General features: G+C 36.3%; 1 protein-coding gene across 2 annotated transcripts; it reads right to left on the reverse strand.

The window, feature by feature from the left end:
* Positions 1 to 685: 685 nt before the first annotated feature.
* LOC139949913 (uncharacterized sodium-dependent transporter YocR-like) lies at positions 686 to 26,488 on the reverse strand. 2 transcript variants are annotated; one of them, XM_071948484.1, is made up of 13 exons: positions 26,159 to 26,488; positions 22,454 to 22,598; positions 21,840 to 22,023; positions 19,202 to 19,316; positions 16,639 to 16,840; positions 15,669 to 15,831; positions 9,669 to 9,797; positions 8,427 to 8,563; positions 7,213 to 7,304; positions 5,897 to 6,048; positions 4,775 to 4,892; positions 4,288 to 4,472; positions 686 to 2,827 (listed from the first exon to the last, which is right to left on the reverse strand). In XM_071948484.1, the coding sequence occupies exons 1-12, from the start codon at positions 26,216 to 26,218 to the stop codon at positions 4,296 to 4,298; spliced, it is 1,674 nt and encodes a 557-aa protein (XP_071804585.1). In that variant the 5' UTR covers positions 26,219 to 26,488; the 3' UTR covers positions 686 to 2,827; positions 4,288 to 4,295. The 2 variants fall into 2 exon arrangements, with proteins under 2 accessions (XP_071804585.1, XP_071804584.1); XM_071948483.1 differs by having other exon boundaries at positions 686 to 4,472.
* Between the last annotated feature and the right edge of the window lie 1,135 nt (positions 26,489 to 27,623).

Raw genomic sequence — 27,623 nt, forward strand, 5'->3', positions numbered from 1 at the left:
CCAGTTACTCGTTGGACATTCACATGTGCATACTGTACAATGCGTACCTACGTATGCGAATGAACAGTTTAAATCATTGTTCATAAAATGTCAGGGGGAGGTGTCCAAGGACCACACCCATTGCAACTTTTACCTGGCCCATTGGTTCTTAGGTTTTTGCATAGATTTGTTTTATTACGATAGAAATATCACACCAATCATTGTTATTTTTGCACAATGCATTTACTCAAAATTTTGAATGGATCAGATCGGTCAATGGTTTCAAAGGACCACACTCATGGCAACTTTCGACCCATGTTAGTTTTAGTCATTTTTGTAGATTTCTGAAAAATATTTCTTCATATTTTTACAAACCAACATCCTTATGGGAAAACTGACTAGGTGAATTTGAATTGATTTAGGTTTGAACAAAAGAAAAAATTTACTAGAGCAGGATTTGAACCTGCAACCTCTTTAGTTTTTACCGCGCCAGCAATTTACCAACTGGGCAAAGACCATGGAAACATGGAACTGTCACAATAGGGGTAAATAGCTTATAGTAATAAAAGCGCCAGCACATTACTCCAGAGGTTGCAAGTTCAAATCCCGCTTTCTATAGTCAATTCACTTTTTGCTTTACATTAAAACAAAACAATGGAAAACAAGATTGATAAAACCTTGCTCAATGAGTCCATAACTCCAACAACTTCTGTTTTATTACGCTCTTCGTTTAAAGCTTAACACCCATGAGCAAACCTCTATTTCTTTTAAGTAAATAAACACATTAAGCTACCAGTTTTGTTCTGTAATACTTAAATATTTCTTATAATTCTAATCAAATCTCTGGAAGTACGCTTCTTCAATTCACACACAGATAGAAATCTTGATAATAAATAAAACATTTAATTTATAATGGTTTGATTTTATTTATATATTAAAAACAATCTTTATTAAACAATGGTCTTGGACCTTGATTTTCTGCCTCAAATACCATTTTATATTTTTGGAATGTTATTTTTTTAAACAAATTATGAGAGATCGCCTTAACATTAGGCCCTAAAGGAGGGCTATACACTTAAAGCCATTGGACACTTTCGGTACAAAAAAAGAAAAAAAAGTTCACACAGATTCACAAATAACTTATAGGGTTTACAGAAGGTAATGGTGAAAGACTTCTCTTGAAATATTATTCCATGAAATGCTTTAATTTTTGAGAAAACTTTAAAACAATATCAATTCTCGATGTCAAGAATTACGGATTTATTTTAAACAAAGGTCATGACACGCAAAAATGCAGAGACAAGGGTGGGTTTTTCCCGTTATTTACTCCCGACTCCAATGACCGATTGAGCCTAAATTTTCACAGGTTTGTTATTTTATATCTAAGTTGTGATACACGAAGTGTGGGCCTTGGACAATACTGTTTACCGAAAGTGTCCACTGTCTTTAACTCGCTTGGGCTGTTCACCCATAACAACTACCACCAGTAGAGGCACCTTGCCACCTACTCCTGGAGCTGAAACAGGGTTATCCCCTTCAAAGTCCATAAGGATGCAGGCGTAGGAGCCTGTCTGGCGAGCAGACTGCACCACCTTCCCAACTTTTCATGAAGCACTCAGGTTTAAGGTTTATTGTTTCCACAATAACGAATTGTAAAACAGGCAAATGTACAATGTACATGTTTCAGTTAAAGGCAGTGGACACTATTGGTAATTACTCAAAATAATTATTAGCATAAAACCTTTCTTGGTGACGAGTAATGGGGAGAGGTTGATAGTATAAAACATTGTGAGAAACAGCTCCCTCTGAAGTGCCATAGTTTTCGAGAAAGAAGTAATTTTCCACAAATTTGATTTCAAGACCTCAATTTTAGAACTTGAGGTCTCAAAATCAACCATCTAAATGCACAGAACTTTGTGTGACAAGGGTGTTTTTTCTTTCATTATCTCGCAAGTTCGATGACCGATTGAACTCAAACTTTCACTGGTTTGTTATTTTATGCATATGTTGAGATACACCAACTGTGGAGGCTAGTCTTTGACAATTACCAATAGTGTCCACTGGCTTCAAGCAAATAATTCAGTTAAGCCAGCAGGAGGAAATAAATACACCTTTATGATACTGCAGGGGAGCTCACTAAGAAGCAAACTTATAAGCATGAGTCCCAAACAGGCACACCCGTTGAGCCCAAACCAAACACCCATGTAACATTGATAACATAGGTTGGGTAAACAGTAGAAATAGCACGAGGTTGGGCTCAAGGGGTGTACCTGTATTAGATTAATACATAAACTATAAATCAGCCTGCTCAAACCCACACTCTGCTGCTGACAACATCAGAGAATGGGTCCGGTGAACTATAAAAGCTTGAACAATGACACACCACATTATATTCTGATCATTTAATGCATGGCAAAAAAAAATCAGAAATACCTGCTAATATACAAATCTTATTCTCTGTTTTTCATAGGTAATATAACATAGATGAAGATATATAAACAAAATAAAGAAAACGGCAAATAAAAAAATAAAAACAATATGATAAACAATGAAACAAACAAAAAATAAAAAAGGGGGAAATCCTCTCAGAAACAAAATGCTTACTGATGAGCCTCATGTGTCTAACATTTTGAAAACCTGTGATTCCCAAGTAAATTTATAATTATATGTGAAACAAAATTGTAATTTTACAGGTCTAAACATCAGAGGTGAGAATCACTGCTGAAAAAAAAGTGTGAGACTGGGGTGTAGATCTTCTGGAAAGTACATTGCAATGATGGCATCCCAATCTTTGGTAACTCTCGCAGTTATAGATTCCAAGAAGCTTTTAAGAACAGTATCCTCAGCACTAGAGAAGCAGATCAAAGAGAGAGCTCAGCATGAATTATTTGAGCTTGAGAAAAATATAGTATTTTTTTGTTTACTAGGAAGACTTTTTAAAAAATCTGAATTCAGATTAAAGTTCTCATCCCTGACAATTTTTAAGTTTGAGATTTGTCAGGCAATTAGTAAAATGTGCTGTCATGGTACTATTTTCATTCAAGAAATGTCCCTGCTTGAATTCATTCATATTATTAACAGTATGTTTAATTGGTAAAATGTCTGTAGTTAGAAAATAATACATTTGTTCACAAAAAAATACAATTCTGTTTTGAGATGTCTTTTTGTCGAGCAACACACTCACAGCCTGCGCTGAATTATCCCTAAATGTTTCTTGAAAACTTACTAGAGAAATTAAATAAATGCAGCATGGCTAAACAAGTCATCCCTTTTTACCCACTGTCATTTAGTTAAAGGCACAGCACACTATGGATAACTAATGAAAGTAATTGTTAGCATAAATACCAACTTGGAAACAAGCAATGGAGAGCTGTTGTTAGAATAAAACATTGTGAGAAACAGCTCCCTCTAAGGTAAAAAGTTTTTGAGAAAGAAGTAATTATCTTATAAAATATTTGAATTTGATTTTGAGACCTCAGAATTAGATTTTGAGACCTCAGAACTATATTTTGAGGTTCTGAACTCAAGCATCTAAAATCAAACAACTTTGTGTGACAAGGGTGTTTTTTCTTCCATCATTTTCTTGCAACTTCAACGCCAAGTGAGAAGACTGGTCTTTGACAAATACCCACGGTGTCCAGTCAATACCTTTAAGCTTTATACTGAAGTTGTCACTCATTGGTTACCAAATGCATTGACCTCAATGTTTAGCAGTTTATTGAGGAACAGTGGCAATATTTACAAAAACAAAATCTTGTTGAAAATGTCATTGTTGCCTGTTTTGTCTTGTTTATCCATTAAGGTATTTCAGACAATAGACTATAAAGGAACATTTACAGAATTATTTTGTTGAGAACAAAACAGTTGCTGGCAGTGTAAGCATTTTATGTAATCCACCATATACATAAACTGACAAACTTGTAGAAGTTTGTGATCAATAGGCTATAGGGTCACAAAAAAATATTGAAAAACTGATTACACATTTGCATAAAAATCATCCATCGATTAAAAAACAAATGAATAAAATGCTAACTGAGCGATAAACTCCAAACTGAATTTTTTTCACATTTATTCGTCATCAAATATGACATTTCAGATAGAAATATTGCAAGAGATGTTTTCTACCATCATCATCATTCAACTGAGTAAGTTTTATGTACATCTGTGATCTTAGTCAATGTTGTTCTTGCCAATTCTGTAATGTTCCATAAACTTGATTGCATCACAAATAACCCCGGGCATTTCTTTGCCCCCGTCCCCCCACCCCAAATGAAAACGTCAGGTAATGCCCCTTGATGAGAAAATAACCTTTCAGATTACTGTGGCGTCTCTGACTCGCCGAATGTTCTGTACGTTCCATCCTTGTACTCGTTCCCCTCGGGCGAGGGCGGTAGAGGAAGCTCGCTCACGTCACCGGGAATTGGTATCAAATGTCTCCAATATTTGACATACAGGAAATTCAACAGCAAGATGAGTAGGAAGAAACCACTCCACTGGAATAAGAACAGCAGAAATTAAAAAAATTATTGTGATGCACCAATGACTTAAAGAAGATTTGTGAATTGACAAGTCATAATTAAAAATTGAAAAGATTTAAAACAGGTAGAGTCATCAGCAAAGTTTGGGGAAATTAAAAGTTTTGCAGCGTCTTAACTCTAAAATAAAAAGGTTCTGGGATATCGAAAACAGCATCCCTATTTCATTCGACATTGAAAAAGCTAACAGAGTTGTGAAAGCTAACTGGTCCTGCTGCAGCCTAGTCCCTGAAGAAGTTAATGGTAAACCCTGCACTTACCTGAGCAATAGTTATCATGAAGCTCTCGGTTGAGAAACCATACCAAGGATCGGAGTTCATGATTGTTGTTACTGCCCACCAAACAATTAATGTTAATGCTTCCAGAGGAGCAACAAATCTATAGAATGGGAAAAAAGAACGTTCAATTAGTAATAGAAATGAGACTAAAGGGATCTTATCAAAGGGAAAGTACACGTTTGGTAATTACTCAAAACAAATATTAACATAAAAATTGACTTGGTAATGAGCATTGGAGAGCTGTTGATAGACATTGTAAGAAACGGCTCCCTCTGAAGTAGCATAGATTTTGAGGAAGAGGTAATTTCTCACTAAAGTAATAAAAGACTTCTATCCAGAAGTCTTTCAATCCTATCTGAAAGCACACATCGTCCAACAAGGGTGTGTTTCCTCTCATCATTTTCTCACATGCTTGTTATTTTATGCTTATGTTGGGATACACCAAATGAGAAGACTGGTCTTTGACAATTACCAAACGTGTACCTTCCCTTTAAAAACAATGGACACTATTTGTAATTGTCAAAAAAAGTGTTGTAATTTGTAATTGTCAAGAAAGTACTGAGTATACAGTGCTTTATACACAACGTAGAAGGGTAAAACAAAAAAATATTCTTTATCCCCAATGCAAATGCAAAAAATAATACTATGCTAAAATATAGAATTTAAAATGCATAATACTACTGGGCAATCTTGGTGGCAATATGGTAGATATTTACTCTGATATGGCAATGGTGCTGGGTTTGAATCCCACCCAAGTATATGACTGTGGGATTTTTTTGTTTGGTAGATACGTGTGCTATATAAGACTTTGTTATTATTATTTATAGATCAAAAACAAAGGGTTTTTCTATCAGAAAATGACAAAATAAAGACCCTGAAGAGGCTTAAAACCACATTATCATTTTTTTCATCCTCTCATCACTAAACAGCCCTATACTGGAAAGTGGGTTGTGCGACCAGCAACTCATTTTTGAAGAGCCTGTTAAAAATATGAACAGGTTTCTAAGTGTAAGAAAAGCAGTGAAGAGGAAATACATGAATAGAGAAAGAGGGTCAGAAAGCACACAGAAAAAGCAAGCAGTAAACAACAATATGGTCTCTTACTTAACAATCCATTCCCATATAACAGGCAGCGGCCAGTCACTTTCGCTGAATTTATTAACAAGTTCTTCGCGGAATTTATGGACTCCATATCGAATGACTAAAAATTGCAGAGCCATTCCTGAGAGTAAAAGGCCAAATCCCCAAACAAAATCCTGTCATAGAAAGATAGAAAAATATTGAATTATGATAATAATTTATTGATACTAAATTTCATTAAGCTGCCTTAAAGGAACACGTTGCCTTGGATCGATCGAGTTGGTCTTTGAAAAGCATTTGCAACTATTTTTAATAAAATGCATATGGGTAGAAAGATGCTGTAAAAGTAGAATACAATGATCCACATAAACACGCCTCGAAATTGCACGGTTTTCCTTTTACCTCGTCGACTAACACAGTTTGCCTATAATGAGAGTCAAATTTTTGACTTCCATAATGGCCCACCGTGTTAGTTCGTAAAGTAAAAGGAAAACCACGCAATTTCGAGGCAAATTTGTGTCGATCATTGTATTCTACTTTTATAACAAATTTCAAACCATTTTATACCAAATGGTTATCAACGCTTTTTACAGACCAACTTGACCGAGGGCCAAGGCAACGTGTTCCTTTAAGGGTTTGGGTAAATTTTGACACCAAACAAAAAACGTTGAAAAATGTACATTAAACTTACACAGTTTAAAGATAATGATGGTAGAAAGTCATGAGAAATTAAAAAAACAATTTTAGAAAAATTATTTTCGTCTCAGTGAGAGGAAAAATAGTTCAGCATATACAGTGGATTTACGCAACTCTCCAGAAAACATTGCTCTGTGATTTTCCCTTTTTCGTCTAAAAAACTTGACGACTAATGACGCTGAAACTTCTACAGGTAAATACAAACATCTTTCTTCACAGTGAGTAGGGATTCATCCGAAAACTTGATCTACTAAAGGTATCGAAACCCTTTAGACAGAAAGTATGGCTTTGACAACTTCTGCTAAGCAGAAAAAGGGAAACAGCCCTAGGAAATCAATAGCAAACCTTTTCAAAGCAAAAAAACCCAAATAGTTCAAAATAACAACAATTGTCATAAACAAATGTTGACGGAAGGTTATTCTTTTTAAATCGATTAATTATAAATAAAAAGTAATTGATTGAATTTCTGCCTGCTTTGCTCTATTTGTATAGCATCAGCCAGCATTCCATTACAAGTAAATGTAATGATTAAATTGATTTTTACATATTGAAACGAATTAGCATTTTAACCAAAATCACTGAAAACGTAAAAATTGCATCAAAACAAACAAACCATAAACCATATAAATAGAATTCTTCCATACCTGATTAACTAAAAAGTTGAGGCTGAGAGCCGAACCAAGGCCAGAAAAAAATACCACCAATGCAACAACTGGAGTAGCTATTTTTCTTGACACTGTGAGAAACAGAGACATTGTATTCAGGTTGGTTAGCTTTGAAAATCCTTCGGTTCAAGGACTTTCTCTAGTGCCGCCCCCCAACTTTGGAACTCTCTTCCTGGCTACATCCGCTCTCCACAGAGCATGGAACAATTCAAAACTCTGCTCAAATCCCATTTGTTTTCTATTGCCTTCTGTTCAGTTTAATCCTTTCGTTTGCATTTTGTTAGCGTATTTTTTGTTATTGGTTGCTTTATTGTTTGCCTTTTGTTTTTTGTTAAGCGCATTGGTATTTCTTTCAGTTATGAAATTCTATATAAGAATTAGCTATTATTATTATTATTATTATTATTATTATTATTATTATTAAAATATAACTTTATCTCACAAGATTAATATGACCCGTAGCAAAGCTGGCGATCGCACATTCACAGTAACTGCATCCACAGAATGTAACAACATCCCCTCTTTTATTAAAGCCGCTAACTCCACAGACCAATTAAGAAACCTCTGAAAACACATCTCTTAAGTCAGTTAACTTAAGCTCTTTTTTTCCCCATATTCCTTTCAAACATTATGTAGTGTGTACCTTTTCTGATGAAATTTAGTTGTTTGTTGTGTGCTATTATTTTTTTGTAAACGCTGTGATATAACGTTCTATGGGGAGCATTCTAAATACTTGTTATTACTATTAAAATTGTTGTTATTATTATATGAGTATTGCCTTTCTAGTACTGGTTTGGCAATTGCCCAAGGTATACTTTTAAACCCTGCAATGAAGGACCTGTTTGATTGAAACGCCCCTAGGGAACAATGTCGGCATAAGCTCACAAGATTTTTCCATAGGTTAAAAAGGAATCTGCTCTAGCAATCCAAAAGTAGTAGGTTCGAATTCGAGTGATTAATTGCCTGTGGATTTTTTCCTGTGGAGTTTTCAGTGCTAACACACAAAACTTCATGACTTGTTTTACTAATTTCTCAAAAACTACAGCACCTCAGAAACGGTGTGTGGTCTCCTTTCTAAATGTAGATGCCATCATCATAAGCTGGATTGAATTTTGCCCCCAAAAAACGGATGTTTGAACCCAAAAGTTAACAAGTTCTAGTTGCCTCATATTTGAGGTCTTATTTTAACATACCTCCAAAATCTTTCATGTTGTGAACGAAGAGCTCTAACTGAGCAACCAGAGAGCTGAAGCCGGCAAGAAGTAACGAGAAGAAGAAGAACACCATGAAGACTCGCCCACCGTTGATCTTATTATACAGGATAGGCATCCTACAAGGAATCAAGAAGACACACTTTAAAGGCACTGGACACTATTGCTAAATAATCAAAATAATTTTTTGCGGAAAACTTACTTGGAACTAAGCAATGGAGTGCTGTTTATAGTATAAAAGATAGTGATAAACGGCGCCCTCTGAAGTAACGAGGTTTTTGAGAACGAGGTAATTTCTCACAAGGTAAAGACTTCATGCCTGAAGCCTTTTAAAGGAATCTGAAAGCACACAAATTTGTGCAACAAGAGTGTTTTTTCTTGCACTATTCTCTTCCAAAGTTAATGACCAATTGAGTCCAAATTTTGACAAGAACAGATTTAAAAGATTTTTATCATATTTATGGTCAACACTTTTTCACAAAGATAAAGGCCTAGTGAGGAATTTAATTCAACAGAAAAACACAAGGCCACCTCACTTTGGGCTTCTGGCCCAGTATCAATTTCAAACCCTGTCTAAAGTTGAATTAAGAGGTTCCTTTTTTTGTCAAATCCAAAAACAATGCAGTTGTTACATCATCTAAATTATTTTTGGATGTGAAAAATACTGAACCTCTTAATTCATGATTATTAACAATCCAGATGAACATCTTTAGTGACCTGCCTAAAAATCCTATAACAAAATTAGATTTCAAGTAATTAGGGAAACTGACATTGGCAAATTAGTAAAATTGAGGAAATAAAGTGTAATTTTGTTTACCAATTAGGTTTCTTTGTTCAACCCCAAAACTCATTTCAAAATTTACCCAGTCAGTTTCCCTTGTGGTTTATATTGATATCTGAAACAAAAAGTCGCATCCCCTTAAGGTGATCCCCTTGCTGCCACTTCCCAGGTTGTAACATAATTTGGGTGTAATCCCTGGTTACACGGCAGTTAACGGTTGTATGACTTCTGACTGGCACCCCAGAACAAAGATATTGACAAAATAGGGACACCGCCAATATAGGGCTAGATAGCTCAGTTGTTAGAGCGCCGGCACTATAATCATGAGGTCGTTGGTTCAAATCCCACTCTAGTCAATTCTTTGTTCAACCCCAAAACTCAAATAGGTTTCTAGCGGACACTGACATGAGCAATTTAAGGAGAAAAAGTGAGTGTTTTCTGACCAAATAAAGGTGAGTCCAGTGTTTCCAGGCCCATTTTGTTGCAGCAAATTCACAATTTCCTCTGTAGATGATCCGTTCCTTAATTCACTTGAAAAAACAGTTGAGAATGTGAGCATTCCGCAAAGCAGGCTGGAATGAAGATGATTAATGAGACACTGTTGTTAATAATAATAAAATAGTGACTTTTACAATGACGGTATCAAAGCCCGATACATAAGTGTCGTGGTCATTGGGCCAATAACATTCCTGTTAAAGAAACATGTTGCCTTGGATCGGACGAGTTGGTCTATAAAAAGCGTTTGTAACCATTTGTTATAAAATGCATATGATTGGAAAGATGTTTTTAAAGTAGAATACAATGATCCACACAAGTTTGACTCGAAATTGTGTGGTTTTCCTCGAAATTGTGTGGTTTTCCTTTTACTTTGTGCACTTACAAGGTCGGCCATTTATGATAGTAAAAAATATTGACTCCCATAAAAGGCCGACGACAGTGTTTGTCTACAAGGTTACAGGAAAACCATGCAATTTCGAGACATGTTTGTGTGGATCATTGTATTCTACTTTTTAGGTGTTCGGGCATTGAACCCGAACACCTCTTATTTTTGTTCGGTTTTTTTTACTTCTTCTTCTTCTTCTTCTTCTTCTTCTCAGCGTCCCTTGTCCGCTAACAAAAGCGCCTTTCCCAAATTCGTATGAACTTGAAACTTCACACATAGTTAGCGATTTATTAGTAGAAGAAACCGTGTGAGTTACGTCATAATGACATCATCAATTCTTGAGTTATGAATATTCAAAGTTTATTAATTCAAAAAATCATAACTTTTGATCTACGTGAGGGATTCTTACAATCGAAACATCATCGGAATCGTCATTGAAAACTCCGTAAATGCCCCACAGACATGACCCCATTTTGATGTTGTCTTCCGGCTCAAAAGAGAGGTTGAAAATTTCAAAATTCACGTCTAAAGAACAACGTAAATCCCCATTGGTTTGGCATAAACATTGCACGTAGGCATACACACAACGTGTAGTGTATTAGCGGTGCAGCAGAGCACGCTCCAGTGATCATCCATTCTGCTTATTAGCGGCGATTGTCCGCTAAAAAAATCACACTTCCCAAGCACATATAAAGTTGAAACTTTAACATAGTTAGATATGTATAAGGAGAAGAAACCGTTTGAGTTATGTCACGATGACGTCATCAATTCTTGAGTTATGAATTTTCAAAGTTTATTATTTCAAAAAATCATAACTTTTGATCTACATGATGGGTTGTTACAATCGACACATCATCGGAAAGTTCGTTAAAAACTCTGTAAATGCCTCGCAGACGTGATCCCATTTTGAGCTCGTCTTCTGGTTCAAAATCGAGTTTGAAAGTTCACAATTTCTTGTATAAAGAACTACGAAATTTCCCCATTGGTTGTGCGTAACACTTGTGGCGTAAACGTGTAGTGTATTAGGCATAATTTATTTGGTGGCATGCTGCTAAGTTTGTTGTACTCTGTGCCATAGCGTGATATGCATAGAGCTATATACATTAGCTATGCAGAACGCTGCGCAAACGATTTCATTTCAATCTTCAGCGTCAAATTGTTCAAATGTTACCCTTCTGATGGCTTAGTGGTCAATGAGGAATTGAAGACGAAGTTTCGCTGAGATGGCCACCTACTTCAGTGATTCATGGGACTTTTAATTATGTGAGAAAACAACAGTACAAAATGACGAACATTGGTCATGTTTTGGTTAAACACCGAGAAGAACAGAGACGTTACATCGATCGACCACTCCCCCCGGGTGAAGGGCGTTTTGGGCCCACAGAATTCACGTCAGTATTACGATATTTATTACTTCTTGAACTTAGCATAATCATCAATTGTTTTGATTATTTGTTAAAACAACTATCCAAGTTATTTTGAGTTAAATATTTTGAAGAAAAAAAATCTCTGAAATAACATAAGCCCTTTCAAACTTTCTCTAGTAGGAAAGGACGTTACGTAAACTAATCTATTTCTACCTCCATGCACAGACATGGATGTTACAATACAAAACATTCAAAGAAAACAGAATGGTTAAAGCATAAGGCCCAAGCAATTAGGAGTGGTCTTGCTAAAATAAACTGCTGGATTAAACAAAACTTTAGTACAAACAAATCAATAAAACAATCCAGATTTTCAACTTCTTCTTCTCTTCGTCCCTTGTCCTCGAACAAAAGTACACTTCCCAAACTCGTATGAACTTGAAACTTCGCACATAGTTAGATATGCATTAGGAGTGGAATAATGTGTTAGTTAGGTCATGATGACGTCGTCCATTCTTGAGTAATAAAAATTCAAATTATTATTTCAAAAAATCATTATTTTTGATCCACGTCTTTTTTTTTACTTCTTTTTTAAAATATTATCAATAGAGCGCGAAAAAGCTTCATGAAGAATAGTCTTCGTTCAAGGCGGTTAAAACATACATGCCCCTTACAGTCTTTTCTTCAGTCGTCAGTCAATATTTCCTAAGTTCATATTTCCTAAACTACATAAGCTATTTTGACAATCTGTACATCATATGAAAGGGCTTTACGTACTTGACAGAAATGGATATGTTGGTGAACTTTCGTTGACCTTTTGACCTGTTTAAACGGGAAGTGACTGTGAAATGATTTTAAAGGGCGTGGTTTATTGTCTTTTAGGTCGAAATAAACATCCTTTGATGCTTTACCATCACACCATACAAGTCTGGCAAAGGTCTGGTTTAAAACAAATATTACCGATGACGTCACCAAACAAACACTTTTACTAGATGACGTAATCATGTGGTTTTGACAGTTTTTGTAATTTGAATCATTTATTACAAATCTTGAGAACAAAGCAAGGTGTAATATTTGTTTTTTAATCCAGGCTTTTACTCCCGGAAACCGAACACCTTGAGTTTGTTCACAAACTCTCAATCTCTAGTAAAACATCTTTCCAATCATTTGCATTTTATAACAAATGGTTACCAACGCTTTTTATAGACCAACTCCCCTCTTGAACTGAGTTACATATCAAATTATTCACAGGATTTATAAAGGTTTTTACATTAAGCCAAATACTAATAAAAACATTTGTTTGTTCTATAAAAAAATTTATAATGTAATGAATAGGGTAGATGGCCTTAGCTTTCGATCCAATCCGGACCTTCTTCAGAGGCATAAAACAAGTACAAACAAATACATATCCATTTATAGAAAAAGAGAGGGGGAAAGGGATTAAGGAAAGGATCCAGAAAGAAGCGGGAAAATAACAGCCAATCAAAGTTTCTATTTCAGAGACAATATTGGTGGCTATGAACCAATAGGAGTGAAGTGGCCAGGACAAAGGATGTTTAGAATGAAAGGATGGGTTACTGGACCATAAAAGTGGTAAATGTATTGTTAGACAACAATGCAGGGAGACATGAAAGGGTAGGATTAGAGAGCAAGTTGCATCATGATGCAACTAACAATCTATTACAACTAACAATGGTCAATTAATAAGAATAGCAAGATCAAAGGTATGATGATTTTAAAAATAGGTATGAGGGACCTGTGAAAAAAAAGGGGGGGGTTACTTACATCAGATAGTTACAGTGATGAATTTATAAAAACAACTTTAAACAAGATTAATTTATACTTTATGTACAGAATATATACAACATATAAGTTCTTGGGCCGAAGTGAAGTGGAGGGTAATGAGAAGTTATTTAACACCAGTGTTTATGTTAAGTCCAAAGGGTTTGACTGTCTTGAGTTGGTGAATCCAGTGTGATTCTCTACTCTTGCGGTGTGTGTCATCACCATTGCAAGCTTCAATCACCAGAAGTTCAACATCACTGACACTATGATTGGGGCCGTTGAAGTGGATAGAGACTGGGTACGGTTTCTTAGTCTTTATGGAAGAGACATGATTCGCAAAGCGAAGACTAAGTTTGGTCTTAGTCTCTCCCACATCTCTTACATGATATGACTTAGACGTGCTACATTCAGAGTCGGTCTTGATGTTGTATGAAGAGCCAGTGGTATGACTCTTCACCTTAAGTGAGGGCTTAATGTGCAGACACGTTCTGCATTTGGAACGGGTACATTTGTGACAGCCCAGTATATCTGTTGGGGGTTGTGTTTGGACTGTACCTGGGGGAAGTTTGGCCCTGACTAGTATGTCACCAAGGTTCTTAGGGCGGCGGAATGCAACCATGGGAACCTTAGGGATTGCTGAGTGTAACCTGCTGGAGGAGTGAAGTATAGGCATGTTATTATTGAGAATTGAGGGAAGTTTGGGTAGTTTGGGGTGGAAGGTGGTGACCAAAGCAACTCTATTGGTCGGAGCTTTTTTAACTCCGGTGTTAGTCAACAGAGTATGACGAGGTACGTTGAGAGCCCTGTTGATAGCAAGTTGGACCCTACGTTCGCTGTGTCCCCTAGATACAAGGTGTTTCCTTAGCTCTGATGAGCGCCTCTTGTACAGGGTATCTGTGGAACAGATACGTCTGATACGTAAGGCCTGACTGTAAGCATTTATAATGTATATTTATTTTTTTATGTAAATGTAATAAAACTAAAAAAAGGAGGCTGCCTCTTAAAAGGAAGTGGGCTGGGACGCTGTTTTTTTTTAAGGATCTCAGCAAATACTTTATGGATCTCAGATCACTTTTTAAAATAGCCAAACAATTTGTATTAAAAAAATGTGTTGGCGGCCATTTAAACAAGAAAAGAAAAAAAAAGGCCCTCCTCTTTCCTTTTTACAAAAAGGGGGGACGCTAAACATAATTTTGTCTTGTTTTGCCCTAATGAAGAAAAAATAAAACATGCAGGTAGTACACTTGCATATTCATATGGAACTATTCTACTGTCAATCAGGTGGTTTCAAAAATGTGCTGGTATTGTGTCCTTGAGACCCGTACAAAATGTGATCTCTTCAGCTTGATCGCTGCATAACTTAGTGTGAATGAGTAGAATAAAACTCATTAAAAAAAACACTACGCAGTCATTATTTAGACACTTTCTTAATTAAAAAACAAACCTTGGAAAAACAAACGTCAGAATTTAATGAACTATCCCTTATCAGTTTGGCAATGATGTTACTATTTTTATTAAGCCTACTATTTTTATTAAGCCTACTACCAATTAAAATTAAAATTAAAATTTCCTTCTGAACGCCTACTGATTGTAATTTTCATGCCAGTACCAATCCTCCAGAGAAACATTTCTATCTGAAAGCTCAGTGATTATAAAGTTCATACAAGCACCAATCCTCTATAATGTAAATATTTCCATCTGAAAGCTCACTGATTATAAAGTTCATACCAGTACCAATCCTCAAAAGAAATATTTCCATCTAAAAGCTCACTGATTATAAAGTTCTTACAAGAATCAATCCTCCATACTGAAAGCTCACTGATTCTAAAGTTCTTTCCAGTACTAATCCTCCAGAATAATATCTTGGTCTGAAACACTGAGGAAATAGCGACCCCAACAAACCACTGTTTCTTATTTCATTGCTATAATTTAAACTCGACATGAAAAGCACAAACTGCCTGACCAAATACAGTATACTTTTAAACTAATATTAATTACTGTCACTCTAAAAATTGTCCAGTGATTGATTAAAGGCATTGGACACCTTTATTAATTGTCAAAGACCAGTCACTTGGTGTATCCCATCATATGCATAAAATAACAAACCTGTGAAAATTTTGACTCAACTGGTCATCATTGCAAGAGAATATTGAAAGAAAAAACGCCCTTGTTGCAAAAATCACCTTCAGATTCATAATAAAAAGGTTTCAGGCCTTAAGCATTTTTTTATTTAAGTTAGAAACTACATATTTCTGAAAAACTATGTTGATTCAGAGGGACCTGTACCTCACAATGTTTTTTACTATCAACAGCTATCCATTAATGGTTACCAAGTAACATTCTATGCTAACAATTATTTTGAGTAATTCCAAATAGTGTCCAGTGCCTTTAATGATATCTTTATATCTCACCTAATAACATTATTGCAGAGTGGTACGAGGGTCCCGTAGCGTACGATGCCATTCTTTGACGTCATATATGCAGCGTAGGAGACAAACAAACCTGAGCCTGCTCCTGTATCAAATGCATTCTGGGTAACGGCATCCACCCACAATCCTGGCTGTTTAAATTGCTCTGTTGAAGTGGACATAATATTAGTAATTTATACTTCTAATTAAATTAGTTAGATAATTAATTTGACTGATATAGCTTTTTCAAGGGCACAATCAAATTAATTAGCAGTTGGCAAAGTGCAAACCTCAAGAAACTTTTGAACACTGTAGAATTATATTATTTATTCCAGGCATATTTGGTCACTTTAAACGTGCACCCCTACCATGTGGCCTGGTGAAAAGTTTGAACTCCGTCACTTGAATACTTTCCCTGTAATAAAGGTTTCGGGGTCGAAAAATCTCAACTTCTAAATTTTGCGAACTGAGCAGGTGTGTCCACACAGAAAATTTGCTCAGGTGGTCCACCTTGGTTGATTTAGACACACTTTATATTTTCACTAAAATTACAGCTTTTCCCAGGGAGAAGGGGGGGGGGCTATTATTGGGTGTAAATGCTCCCTACTGAAACAAAATTGTCCGTTATTAATGGCACTGGACACCTTTGGTAATTGTCAAAGACAAGCCTTTTAACTTGTCACAGGAAGTTGTGAGCATTCAGATGCTTGATTTCAGAAACTCAAAATCTTGTTCTGAGGTCTCGAAATCAAATTCGTGGAAAATTACTTTGTGTAGTAACTACGTTGCTTCAGAGGGAGCCGTTTCTCACAATGTTTTATACTATCAACAGCTCTCCATTGTTTGTTACCAAGTATCTTTTTTATGCTAACAACTATTTTGAGTTATTACCAATATAGTGTCCACTGCCTTTAAGTTCTATGAAGTTGGGCCCTGACATAAGCTTTTAAAAAAAAACTTTTAACAAGCTTACCCCAGTCTGGTGAGAACATGAACTTTATCCCAGTGCCTGCATTCTCCAACGTCATACTCCAGATGAATGTAAACAGTAGAAGAACAAGGAAGACTGGAACAACGACGCAATTGGCCAACTCTATACTCTTCACACCCCAGGCCACTGAGAATGCTCCGAAGGCAATGGCAACAAAATGGCAAAGGACTGGAAAGAAGGAGTCCTGGGGGGGGGGGGAAGGGTTCATTGAGGAGCTAAGTTATAAGTCTTATAATTTACCTTGCACAGGGTTAACAAAACCATGGAAAACTACTTCGGTAAATTTCAATCTCTAAGCACATTTGTGCAACAAGGGTATTTTATCTTTCATTATTCTTTTGCAACTTCGATGACCAATAAGTCAAAATATTTGTTAATTTATGCATATGTTGGGGTATACAAGTGATGAGAATACTGGTCTTTGACAATTACCGAAAGGTGTCCAGGGCCTGGATTTCACAAAGGTAGTCCTAACTTAGGACTAGTCCTAGGCAATGCTAAGAGATAGGACTGGTCCTAAGTTAGGACGAGTAACTCATCCTAACTTAGGACTGGTCCTATCTCTTAGCATTGCCTTGGACTTGTCCTAAGTTAGGACTTCCTTTGTGAAATCCACCCAGTGCCTTTATACTACAAGCCAGCCCCTGCTGTCTCGAGGATTCTCCCTCTATATTTGAGACATTGCCCAGAGGAGGCTGCTGGCCAACCAGCTTCAATCATTGGCGATGACAACTGGGCCCAATTTCATAAAGCCTGTATAATCACCAAAACCTGCTTAGCACAAGAAAATGTCATGTAGACAAACAAAACACACGCCAAAGGTTAATGTAAGGAGGTGAGTATGTGGAACACTATTGACCCCTTGACCCCTTGCACACGTGGCAACTGCTGCCAAGCTCACCATGTTGGTGGTCAATAGGTTTACGTGTAAACGCTGCGTTGCCTAAAATGTACACTTGACCACCAAAATGGCGCATCCAAGAATATTCTGATGATGACGTCAGGTGAATTGGGTCAATAGGTCAAAAACCTATGAGATAAGCATCAAGAAGTTGTTTTGTCTGTCAATAGGTTAAGGCGCAAAAAGCCTCAGCTTCAACTAAACCTAATTGTTGTCCTATAACTATAGGTTTTCTCGGTCAAATTCGGCAAATGAGCAGTCAATTTAATTTTCATGCGTTCGAATTAAAGCTGTTTTGCTCTTCCAGTTGTTACTGCGTTTCAAATTCAGAATTCGGCCATTAAACTTCGTTTTGAGTCGAGTCAAATTCCTTAAGCACTCTGTTCAATTTAGCGTAGCGTCATTCTTTTTCGTGACACACACGCCTCAAGAAGCGTCTGCGAATTTGAATGCTGCTTTGATGAATTGTTAAATTGAATGATTATTTTGTTAATTCAAATGAAGCAACATTACATTTGACTAATCCCAAAACGAAATCGAATGACCCTTTTGAGTAGCATTCGATTTTGCGTGAAATAGAATAGCTTGGTGGTTAAATTGGCTGCTCTTTTTCCGAAATTGACCGAGAAAACCTATATTATTACTGATCAATATAAATCATTGTGAACTATAATTTTTTCATATCTTAATTTGCTTGTTACTGTGTATTACTTATAATATGAACCTAACTGTGAAATGTAAGGGCAGCAATAAAATAAATTTATGATGATTGAATAAATGAATTATTAATAGTAAGAGAATCTTCATCTCAATACAATACAATATGCAATGTACAATACATTGGGTTTTTATATAGCGCCATTTCATTTAGACCCCAGCGCTTCAGACAAACAATAGCAATGCAAATAATACTCATTAATCTCATTAATACTTTAACAATTTACAGATTTTGTTTGTTCTTTTTCAGAACGAAAGTCAAGGTTTGAACATAATCCTAAGACAGCTTGATGTGATATATTTGCTTTGGCCCACTTGGTTACACCCAGCTCATAAATATTAAGTACTGTCTACTTTGCATACAGCTCATGTCAAAGGTCACACCATGACCTGCATTCCCAGCTCCTTTGCACAGTGTATGGATTATTGTCTACCATCCCACGCGAAATACACTACACTTGACTTTTCCAGTCCAGAGAATACTGGCCCAATGTCATTACTCTCTGGCGTCGGGCTTGCAGTCCATAGTAAATTTCAAGCTTTGTCATTTCAAACGACCATAACTTTTTATGAACTGTTATCTCTTATACTTTTATGTGCCTTCATATTGTTTCTGTCTGGATCACTTTTGATAGTGATTATTTTTGCTTTAGGGTTTTCCGCAGGCTTGTTCTCTGTAGTCTTATTTATAGTGTTATTTCTCAGGGGGTGCGTTCGTTTAGCTCTCCTGGGTCGACCCCGGTGTGTGGCATTGTTTTTTCGCAGGACGAAATTATCTGCACACGTTCATCCTGGGAAAAAAAAAACGCCACACACCGGGGTCAACCCAGGGAAGCTAAACGAACGTACCCACTATGTACTGTTTGCCTGGAAATAAATAAATAAATAGAATAAATAAATAAAAAGTAGGCTCAAATGTTACTTTACCTCTGAAAAATTATGGAAGATTGAATTACTCTCAACAAATGTTTCCGGAAGCTCGTTAGCGATGAAGAAGAAAAGATAATATAAACACCATCCTACGATGACTGAGTAGTACGCTCTGCAAAAATATAATATCAAAACAAACAATCAGCCATAATCGAAAAACAAGTTGTTAATAATACATTTTAGTTTTACCGTATACACCTGTCGAAAAAAACAACAGACATATTACTTGAAAGGGATTCAAACCCAGGACCTTTGCAGTTCTAGAGCAGTGTGATACCAATTTGGTTTGACACTGCTCTAGAATTGTGATTTTTTTTCACAGAAATCGGGAAAAACTGAGTAAACAGTGCTAACTAACAACAGTGTAATAGGTAAAACCAAAATGAATACTTCCTTATCCCGAATGCCAATTTAATATCTGTTAGTTAATATAAAGAAAAAAAAATCAGCCAATATCGAAAAAACTAATTTTTAGTTCACACAAATATTATACTTAGCTTAGTTTAATCATAAAGAAAAATATTCAGCCAATAACGAAAAAACAAGTTTTTAAATTCACACAAATATTGTGCTTAGCTTAGTTAACATAAAGAAAAATATTAAGACAATCTCGCACAAGTTGTTAATTTATTTATATTTGCTTAGCTTACTTAATATAAAGAAAAGTATTCAAACAGAATCAATAAACAAGTTTTTAATTCACACAAATATGCTTAGCTTAGTCAGGCAATATTATATTACATCCTTGGTGATTTTGATCACACAAACACTATACTTTGCTTACTTAATATAAAGAAAAATATTCAGCCAATATGGAAAAACAACTTTTTAATTTACACAAATATGCTTAGATTAGTCACACATACGATAAAGGGTCCTTGGAAAAGCAAGAAATATTTTAATGAGTAAAGGACTGACCTCCACGTGCATATGGTGTAGGCGCGTGTGTTCAGGCTATTTAATCATTTTTTCAAAAACAAAAAAAATTGGAATACAGACTAAATAAGAATAATTATCAATAATTATCATAATTATTAATAATTATTAATAATTATCATGCCTGCAGTTAGTTAATATGAAGTAGTAATCCACAAGGAAAACTAACTGGGTATTTTGATTTGAACAAAGAAAACATTTAATAGATCGAGATTTAAACCAACAAACTGCGAATAAATGGGCCAGTGCTGTATCAACTGAGCTATCCTTATCCCAAAGAAGTACAACAAATTTTAAAAGACAAGGAAACACCCTTGTCACAAGTTGTGTGCTTCCAGATGCCTTGAATTCTGTGGAGGTCTCGAATTCAGTTCAAATATTTTAGTGAGAAATTACAGCTTCGTCAAAAACTATGTTACTTCATAGGGAGCAGTTTCTCACAATGTTATATAGATAGTTCCCACATGACGTAAATCGGCCATCTTTACGAGCAATTTGGAACACATAGCCATGTGTTTTGCGGGAGAACGGCGTGCAGCACGCGCAGAATTCACAAAACTCGTTGCCTGATTGGTTAGTAAACAGCGTGGTTGCGTTAATAAACTGAGCGCTTGACGCGCCTGCAAGCTTAAATGCAATTTGCCCTTAAAGATGGCGTCTATTGCAACTTATCTGTACTTTTAACAGCTCTCCATTGCTCATTACCAAGTAAGTTTTTATGCTTACAATTATTTTGAGTAATTACCAAGAGTGCTCAGCAGCGAGTAACTCGTCCCAACTTAGGATTGGTTCAATGCGTCCCACGTCTTTAGATACGGAACTTAACTCAGCATATCCCCTTAGATTAATCCTAAACTTAGGAAGAATTTGGTGAAATCAAAATCAGTGCCTTTAATTTGAATATATGCAGATAGGCAATTTTAGTCCTTTGCAACAGATGGGCTGGCTATATTATAAATTATACAAACTCAGTGTCCAAGGTAAATATTGATTTTTGCGAACCACATTTCCATGCATGTCAGACAATGCATACTGAGTACATTGTACCTACCACTGTATACAGCATAGCAACACAGAAATTATGAGTGTCGTTTTTTTCTTTTTTTCTTCTGTTAAAATTGTTTAATTATACACACAACATTGGTTGTACACATTGTATAATAATATGACATCACCATCAACAGTATCAATGGCTGATGGTATGGTGACAATTTTATCTCATCCCTTTTTGGTGGTTTCTCATGTAACTGTAATAGCCCTAGAACTGTTTTTCTGTTTTCAATGGAACATGTTCACTGTATGCGAGCAATTGAATTACCCTCTTTAGGATCTAGGCCCTATTAATTAAATTTTTAAAAAGGAGACATTTGACAATGCTGTTTCCAGGGCCCACATTAATTGAAGGCACATCAAATTGGACATTTTAATAGATGATTAAGTTTGTATCAGAAAGATTATTCATTTTAGTTTCACCCATACACCGATGTGTGTTAGCACTGTATACTTTTTCCGAGTTCTGTGAAAATCAAATCACAGGCATATATTACTTGACCTTTCCAATTCTTGAGCAGGGTCATACCAACTAGACTATCACAACCGAGGTTGCCCAGTAGCTAGAGGCAGTTCGAATCACTAAATTTCTGCTTAGCAAAGAACTTTTCTGCTCAACAGAAAATTAGGCCGGGGTAAATTCACTTACGCTATTCCAAGTGTTACCAGGGCAATCCATGCACCTCCCCACATATTCTCCACACCGATCATCTTCTGGAAAGAGAGGATCGTTGATTTCTTAGTGAAGCGACCGACGGAGTATTCTATTATCAGCATCGGGATCGACCAGATGAAGAGAAAGATCACCCAGATCATCAAGAATTGAAGACAACCTGTCAGACAAACAAGAAACAAACAAACAAACAGTTGCTTTTTAATTGCCCCAATTCCATAAAATGTACACAAGCACAACTAAATACAAGCATTTATAACAAAATAATCAGACAAGCTTATTACAGCTGGTAGAGGTAAGGAAATACCATAATAAAAAAAAATGAAAAGACTTTTAGTCCAGTTTTGTAAAAAAGGTTTTGGCCTCATGGTCGTTATTTATATTTTGTAAAACATAATTTGGGAGTTTATGAAAAATCAATTTCCAGTACAAATCTGCATTTCAACTCACTGGAAATATTTATGGGCTGTTTCAGATACTTTAAAAACAAGTTACTACCATTGGGAAAAAATGCTAAAATTACAGAAGAAAAGTGGTACCATTATTGTGTTTTCTGTCAGTCATACTTTACAACCAAGCAAAAAAGTTACCTTTTTCGCCGCTATTATTGGCCAAGATTCTTGGGAATCTCCAGATGTTTCCCGTTCCAACCACGCATCCTATACAGGATAAAGCAAGACCGATCTTAGTCTGGAAAGTTCCTCCCTCCTGTTGCGCTCCATCACTCTCACTGACCTACAGATAAATATTTACAAAATACCTGAATAGCTTTCATAAAACATCCCAAGTAAGTGTTTGATTTCCCTTGTGTAGCGTAAGAGCAAGATCAGGGTTCGAAATTTAAGGCCAAGTAATGCTTTAATGCTTTAACAACAAGGTCAAATACTTTTACAGGGGAAGGTACACTTAAAAATTATAACATTTGCAACTTTTTGGCACCCCTAGTACGAATGTTCATCAATGAGCTTTTGGAAGCAGTAGCATCTGTACTAGAGAAGTAGACCAAAGAGCAAGTTTTAATCTCAACTTGGTAAAAAACTATAACTTGTTCAACCAGACAGACTGAAAGAGGTCTGATTTCAAGGTCTTGAAATTTACAAATCAACCGCACTGCGTATCTTCAATTTGAAGAGGAAAAAATGCTTTAGAAAAAAAGTTGACTTTTTGTTTGATAAGTATCTTTCAATTTTGTTGAGAAACAAAGTCCAACTTACTGATAGGCCTAAAACACAAGCCATGAAACTCTCTTGTTCAAATGCAAAAAGTTCACGTGTTTTTTAACCTGTGTATAGTTTTTTCTCATTTACGATTCTGATCTTCTTATTCTTATTCTTATTCTTTATTAGGCCATTAAACAATTACAAATACAGGCAGACAGTATGTCAAATAGATAATGCAAGTACGTAAATCTGGTCAAGCATAATAAGCTACAAAACCCTGGGGCCGATTTCACAAACCAATCAAATTAATTGCAAGACAAAACTGCCAGTATTACCATATGATTTGTATTACACCGCACTTTACTTAGTAACGATTGATTTGCATTTAAGATCAATCTTAGCTCTTTTTATGAAATCAGCCCCTGCTTTCTTGTGGATTTTTGCCCCAAGTTCAGAAATTTCTTCTGGTAGAGCGATTTAGAGTATTGGTTAAAAAAGCACTGGTGTTTCTGATCAGTAGAGTGTGGGTTCGAGTCCCGGTCTTGGCATTGGCACATGGAGTTCTCGAGCAAGATACTGTCACAGTGTCACTTAGAATGGGTGTCACAATGTAAACAGAATTGCAGTGATTAAATTCACTCTTGAGGCAACCTTTGGTTTCACCACCAGAAATACACAATGTTTTAAAGGCAGTGGACACTATTGGTAATTACTCAAAATAATTATTAGCATAAAACCTTTCGTGGTGATGAGTAATGGGGTGAGGTTGATGGTAACATGTATAAAACATTGTGAGAAACGGCTCCCTCTGAACATGGAGGAAGAAAATCCTCCATGCTCTGAAGTGCCATAGTTTTCGAGAAAGAAGTAATTTTCCACGAATTTAATTTAAAGACCTCAAGTTTAGAACTTGAGGTCTCGAAATCAACCATCTAAACGCACACAACTTCATGTGACAAACAAGGGTGTCTTTTCTTTCATTGTCTCGCAAGTTCGATGACCGACTGAGCTCAAATTTTCACAGGTTTGTTATTTTATGTATATAAAATGTTGAGATACACAAACTGTGAAGGCTAGTCTTTGACAATTACCAATAGCGTCCACGGCCTTTTAATATTATTATATAAAACCAACAAAAGGTCTGAACTTGTTCATACCCACCACACTCTGTTTATGGATCAAAGGTTAAGATCAGAAAAATATGGTAGATAAAATAGCCAGTGTAAACTCGTAAACAAGAGTACAATAGAACTTTTTGGGGGGCTTTTTACAATGATTTTGATGCACGGTCACGAGACTCAAAACTAGAAGGAAAAACAACAGGGATTTTTATCTGATAAACATGTCCAAGCTTAAAGGAACACGTTGCCTTGGATCGGACGAGTTGGTCAAAACAAAAGCGTTTTTAACCGTTTTTTATATAATGCATATGGTTGAAAAGATGTTTTAAAAGTAGCATACAATGATCCACACAAGTTTGCCTCGAAATTGCGTGGTTTTCCTTCTACTGTGCGAACTATCACCGTCGGCCATTTATGGGAGTCAAAATTTTGACCCCCATAAATGGCCGACGTGTTAGTCGACGAGGTAAAAGGAAAACCACGCAATTTCGAGGCATGTTTGTGTGGATCACTGATTCTACTTTTACAACATCTTTCTACCCATATGCATTTTATAAAAAACGGTTACAAACGTTTTTCAAAGACCAACTCGACCGATCCAAGGCAACGTGTTCCTTTAAGGTGGACTCAGTTTTACAATGCCTCTACTACAGGTTTCGGATTTGGGGCAAAACACAACAAGACCGCATAGATTTATAAATTGCAGACTTGAGAGTCAACTCAAAGTCATAGGCCCTATTATTTTATTTTAACACTTTTTTCAGCACCAATGAAAACAACCAATAATGGTACACTACCCACATTTTTTCATATAATTAAAAAATTATCAAAATCAGCCAAACATGTTTCCTTAGTTGTATTCTGAAACCCAAACACTTTTTGTACACAAGTCAGCATTTGACTTTGAGAAAGACTGTAGTAGTAGTTAAAAAAGTATGAAAGTCACCTGGAAATATAATTTGTTTTTCTTCAAACATTAGAGTAAGTTTCTGAACAATAAAATAATTTTTCGAGTAATTGTTTTTAACGATGTTTAAAAAAATAAATAAAGTTGTGTGGGGGTGACTCCGCCTACCCCTTTTGTGACATCAATCGAGGTAGACTTTGCCTCGATCGAACATCGAACACAAGTACATTCAAGGGATAACTTTCCGTATGGCGCCACCACTTTTTCACTCATTTTTACAAAAAGGGATATATCAATCAGGTAAATTAGATACTATATTATTTTATTTCGAATGAAAAAGTGGTGGCGCCATGCGGAAACTTTTCCCATTCAAGTCCTAGTCGAGTGTTTTACGTTTCGAAAAAACGTTTTTTTTCCGGCAATGTCGACCAGGTGTATTGCTGCTGGATCCAGCAAAACAACTAAAGACTTTGAGCCGTCGTGCTTCAAGAATCAGGAATACACTGCACATTTTGACATGAAGAGAAAAGTTCTTTTGTAAAACATGACGCCATCCCAACAATTTGTCCAGCTAGTGGGGAAGTCGAAGAAGGTACCTGAAAGACGTCACGAACCTAAAAGGAGCATTTGCCTAACGTAAAAAAAAAATCAGTAATTGTTTCAACTTTGAGGGCATGTTTTTAGCTTGCGCAAAGCGTCACTGCATGATGCGATTCATCGCGCCTCGATTGACATCACGAACAGCGCCCTCTCGGGTCGGGCTTATTTTCAAATTTGGTAATAACATGGAAACTAAGTTTTTTAAACCTAAAGTTAATTGTTTATTCATATTCCACTCATCAAAAACACATATTTTTTAGTGACAAAAGCTTTATTTTGACAAAATACCAGTTTCCAGGTGTCTTTTAAACTAAAAAAGACTCGGTACAAAACCAGCTGGTCATACTCATACTGCTGGTTAGCCCACCTTGTAATGTTGAGCTGTTAATGACTCCGCTTTTAACATGGTGACAGTGATGAGACCGATGTTAAAAGCGGAGCCATTAACAGCTCAACAAGGTGGGCTAACTGCTGGTGTACACACACAGTACAGTCCTTACTGCTTACCTCCGGTCTTTCTTTCTGGACAAGCCTTGCCTTGTCTCCACCATCATATTCCGCATCCATATTCCTCACAAAGTCTTCTCAAATCAAGGTTGCATTTCCTCACAACTTATTGTAGATAGCAACTTATTGGTTGCTGGTGTGGTACAACTAAAACCATGGAGCAATAAACTAGACACATCAACAGCTGCCCGCATTATTTTATTTCAACGATATTCAAGGGCAAACACCCACACACATGTCATGACTGTTAAGCAGTTGGCACTGTTGTTGCGAGTATAATTTTATGACATGATGCACTCTCTACTAATTACGACGTCGTCGTACACACGATGCTGGTAGTTGGTGGTTTGTGTCAGAAAGTTTACAAGGCCAATAGAGGGCGCTATTGAAAGCTCACCACGCGAATCCAAACCTAACCTCTAGGAAGGCACTAAAAACTAACCACTACAGCGGTTCGGAACTTTTCGTGTGCTCTCGGAACATTCCGGCACGGTTCGCGACGATCCCCCACGCAGCAGGGTTGGGGAGTTGTTACATAAGAGTGGACTAACCACTAGGACCTGGTTGTTAATGATTTCATGTCTAAAAGATGCAAGTACTGCTCCAGACCTCTTTATTCAAGTACATTTGTAGCAGCAGGTTTGGGGAGTTGTTACATAAGAGTGGACTAACCACTGGGACCTGGTTGTTTATATTTTCATGTTTAAAAGATGCAAGCACTGCTTCAGACCTCTTTATTCAAGTACATTTGTAGCAGCAGGTTTGGGGAGTTGTTACATAAGAGTGGACTAACCACTAGGACCTGGTTGTTAAAGTCACCTGGAAATAGATTTGTTTTCTTTCAAACATAAGAGTATATGCTTACGAACAATAAAACAATTTTTTTAGTAATTGTTTGTCACGATTTATATGTTTAAAAAATATATAAAGTTGTTTGGGGGCTGACTCCGCCTACCCCTTTTGTGACGTCAATCGAGGCAGACTTTGCCTGCAATGCGTATAGTAAACACACGTGCAAAGTACATGTACGTCCAAGTCGTGAGTTGGTACGTTTCAAAAAGTGTTTTTCTGCATTCAGCAGTAATACACCTGGTCGGCATTGCCGGAAAAAAAAAACAATCTTGTTTTGAAACTTACAAACTCACGACTTGGTCCGTACATATACTTTGCAATTGTGTTAACTCTACGCACCACAGGCAAAGTCTGCCTCGATTGACGTCACGAACAGCGCCCTCTCGGGTCGGGGTCTACTCTTAAATTTGTAAATAACATAAGAACTGATTTTTTAAAACCTTAGTTAACTGTTTATTCACATCCACTCATCAAAACACATATATTAGTGACAAAAGCTTTATTTTGAAAAAATACTACTTCCAGGTGACTTTAATATGTTAATGTCTAAAAGATCAGTACTGCTTCAGACCTTTATATTAAAGTACATTTGTAGCAGCAGGTTTGGGGAGTT

Source organism: Asterias amurensis, chromosome 17 (genome assembly GCF_032118995.1).
Source record: "Asterias amurensis chromosome 17, ASM3211899v1".
Classification (NCBI taxonomy): domain Eukaryota; kingdom Metazoa; phylum Echinodermata; class Asteroidea; order Forcipulatida; family Asteriidae; genus Asterias; species Asterias amurensis.

Coding starts and splice junctions, on each gene's coding strand:
- LOC139949913 (XM_071948484.1), bottom strand. CDS start 26,218: ATGGATGCGGAATATGATGGTGGAGACAAGGCAAGGCTTGTCCAGAAA. Junction 22,599..26,158: donor TCCAGAAAGAAAGACCGGAG/GTAAGCAGTAAG, acceptor ATTTATCTGTAG/GTCAGTGAGAGTGATGGAGC. Junction 9,798..15,668: donor CTCTGCAATAATGTTATTAG/GTGAGATATAAA, acceptor TCTTCATTCCAG/CCTGCTTTGCGGAATGCTCA.